Here is a 2907-nt window from a genome sequence, read left to right on the forward strand (position 1 = left end):
CGTTTTTTTATCCTCAAAATTTTATCCGGATTTTCTATTCTTTGGATAACATTTGAATTTTAATGTTAATCATATTTTTGAAACAATTTTTGAAATATTTTTCAAAACCAAAATTTAAGTCAAGTCAGAAAATTTGTTTTCAAGTTGATCTTTCAGGTCGACTCAGGAAATAATAATTTAAATCGGTCAAAATTGTATAAATTAAAAGTAAAGCTTATTAGAAGTTGAATTGAATTATTATTATCAATATAGAATTATTCAAAATTGGTCAATAATTAGGACGACTGAAAAATGCCGAAAAATAAAATCACGACACTGCAAATTCGAAAATTCCCGAAAAATAAATTTTTCGAAGATTAAAATTCCCGAATTGGAAGATTACCAAATAATAAAATTTTCGAATGGGTCAATTAGCGAATAATAAAATTCCTGAATTAGAAAATTTCCGAATAATAAAATTTTCTAATTGATAAATTCCCGAATAATAAAATTCATGGATTATAACATTTCCAAATATTAAAATTCCTGAACAATTTATAATATTATCGAATTAGGAAATTCCCGAATAATAATATGCCGGGCTGTTTAAAATTCCCGACTATTCCACGAACAGTCCACGAGATTTTCTTCTGAGGGCTGAGAAATTTCGAGAAAGAAATTCCCGACATTGTAAAATTCCTGAATAATAAAATTTGCGTATGATGAAATTTCTCAATTGGAAAATTGTCGAATAATATAATTCCTAAAATATAAAATTACCGAATTAAAAAATTCCCGAATAATAAAATTCCCAACAAAAATTGAAAACTAAAAAATCCCGAAAAATAAAATTTCCGACACTAATAATTCCGAATTGGAAAATTTGCGAATAATACAATTTCCCAGTAATAAAACTTCCGAATTGGAAAATTCCCGAATAATAAAATTCCTGTCAGCTTATAATATTACCGAATTTGAAAATTCCCGACAGAAAATTGCCTAATTTAAACAATTAATGAAAATCCAATAATCAAATATTTTCTTAAAAAATCATTTGAATTGCTTAAATTCGTGAATTTTTTAGTTCTGATAATTTATAATATGGCAATTCTCTGTCGTGAATTTTCAAATTCGGTAAAAATACAAACTATCGGGAATTTAATTTTTTGGTTTTTTTGTCATCCATTTGTTACACATATAATCAAATAATTACAATAATAAAATATTTGTTAAATTCGAACAATAAATTTAAAAACTTAACACGTGAAAAATAATGTAAAAAAATGGAGTATTGTATTTTTAATAAATAAATAATAATTACAAACAACATTTTTTATTTATATTTACGAATTTCGTAGTTCGGATATTTCATTATTTTGAAATTTTCTAATTTGTTCATACAAAATTTGGATAGTTTAATTATTTTCACTAATTTGAAATTCTGGTATTTTTCTCTATTTTAGTGAATTATATTTTCAGTATTTTTCAACATTTAGTCCGTAAAAATGGCGTTATTTCAATTTAAAAATCTGTAAATGCTTGCGATTATTTTCAAAGCGAAGTTATGCACCACTCGTAAATTAGAAATATTCCCTGGGCCGACCATCTATATTCTATATTATGTAGGTCAACGAATACATTTTTTCAAACTTAACGAAGACAAAGAGTCAAGTACCCATAAGCAATGGGAAAGTTGGTGATAATATTTTTAATTGTTAATTTATGTTGATGGAAATCTAGCAAGTGTATAGATTGTCATCTAGGTTCTAGGAAGTAATAATTTAAAAAATTGAAATTGGAGATTTGAGAGTTGAAAAACACTCGCAGAGGAAAATGTTGGTCTTTTTATAATTCGCTACAATATACTTGTGAAGGGATCACGTAATCCCTTGTTGCAGGAATATGCAATTGCAATGCCGAAAAAAATTTCACGTGAACACGCTCGTGAAGGCAGCAGCAATTCATCAACGGAAGCAGTGCCTAGTTACAATCAGCTTAATTTCGAAGCCAATATGGATAGATTCTTCAGCAGCAATCTTGTGCTTACGGCTAATTATGGCAATGATGAGGACAGCATTAATGCAAATAGTGGAGTTGAACCACAAAATAATTCGAAAAATTCCTCTGGTTAGTAATTTTTATTTTCTATGTGGAAAACTCTCCGCAGAATAGCGATGCGTTCCGTGAAAAAAAGTGACTGGTCTGTAGTTCCGCTGGGATTTGAACCCAGGTCCATATATTGCCGGTCTGATGCAAGCAGTCTAGACCGGTAGTCTGTAGATTTAAGTTCTAATCCTAGGAGAACTAGAGACAAATTCCTTTTTTTCATAGTTAAAGACTTATAACCACTTTGGTTTAGACTAGTCAATCCAAACCTGTCATTCTATTACCAAGAAAAAATTATTTCACGAAAAAAATCCGTGGAATTCTACATAATCTGATATTTCCTGAAATCCTGAAAAATTTGCGGAAATAACTTGAGAACTTTTAAAATCCCTTAAAATCAGTGAAATCCTCGGAAATCTGATTAAATCGCTATTTGTACCGATTGTGTTTTAAATGTTAAATTGATGATTTATTTAATTAATTAAATTCAATAAGCAATTTAAATGTGTATTTATTTTTTTAATTAATCCTATTTTTAAATCATTATGCTAAATTTATTACACCTATTGAATTCTGATCAAATCTATTATTATATTAAAATAGCACGGGACTTTATATAAGCTCCTCACATTGTTTCAATCAAAATGGCTTCTCCATGATTTTCTAAATATAAGTATGTTTTCTTCAATTCATTGCAAACAAAAGACAATCAATAATTCTCGAAATATAATTAGACTCAATTGTATTTAAAATCATTTTCCAATCCTATAACTGGTGTATTAATTCTGAAAATAAATCTATTATGGATACATAATATAACAC

At 27.8% G+C, this 2907-nt stretch overlaps 1 protein-coding gene across 1 annotated transcript in view; it reads left to right on the forward strand.

Annotated features, from left to right (window-relative positions):
* The window catches only part of LOC117176421 (period circadian protein-like), a 47797-nt gene that overhangs the window by 36970 nt on the left and 7920 nt on the right, over positions 1 to 2907 (forward strand). The window contains exon 9 of the mRNA XM_033366660.1: positions 1854 to 2106. Coding sequence (XP_033222551.1) covers positions 1854 to 2106 — 253 coding nt within the window. The remainder of the gene's footprint in view (positions 1 to 1853; positions 2107 to 2907) is intronic.

This window comes from Belonocnema kinseyi, chromosome 7, assembly GCF_010883055.1.
Source record: "Belonocnema kinseyi isolate 2016_QV_RU_SX_M_011 chromosome 7, B_treatae_v1, whole genome shotgun sequence".
Classification (NCBI taxonomy): Eukaryota; Metazoa; Arthropoda; class Insecta; order Hymenoptera; family Cynipidae; genus Belonocnema; species Belonocnema kinseyi.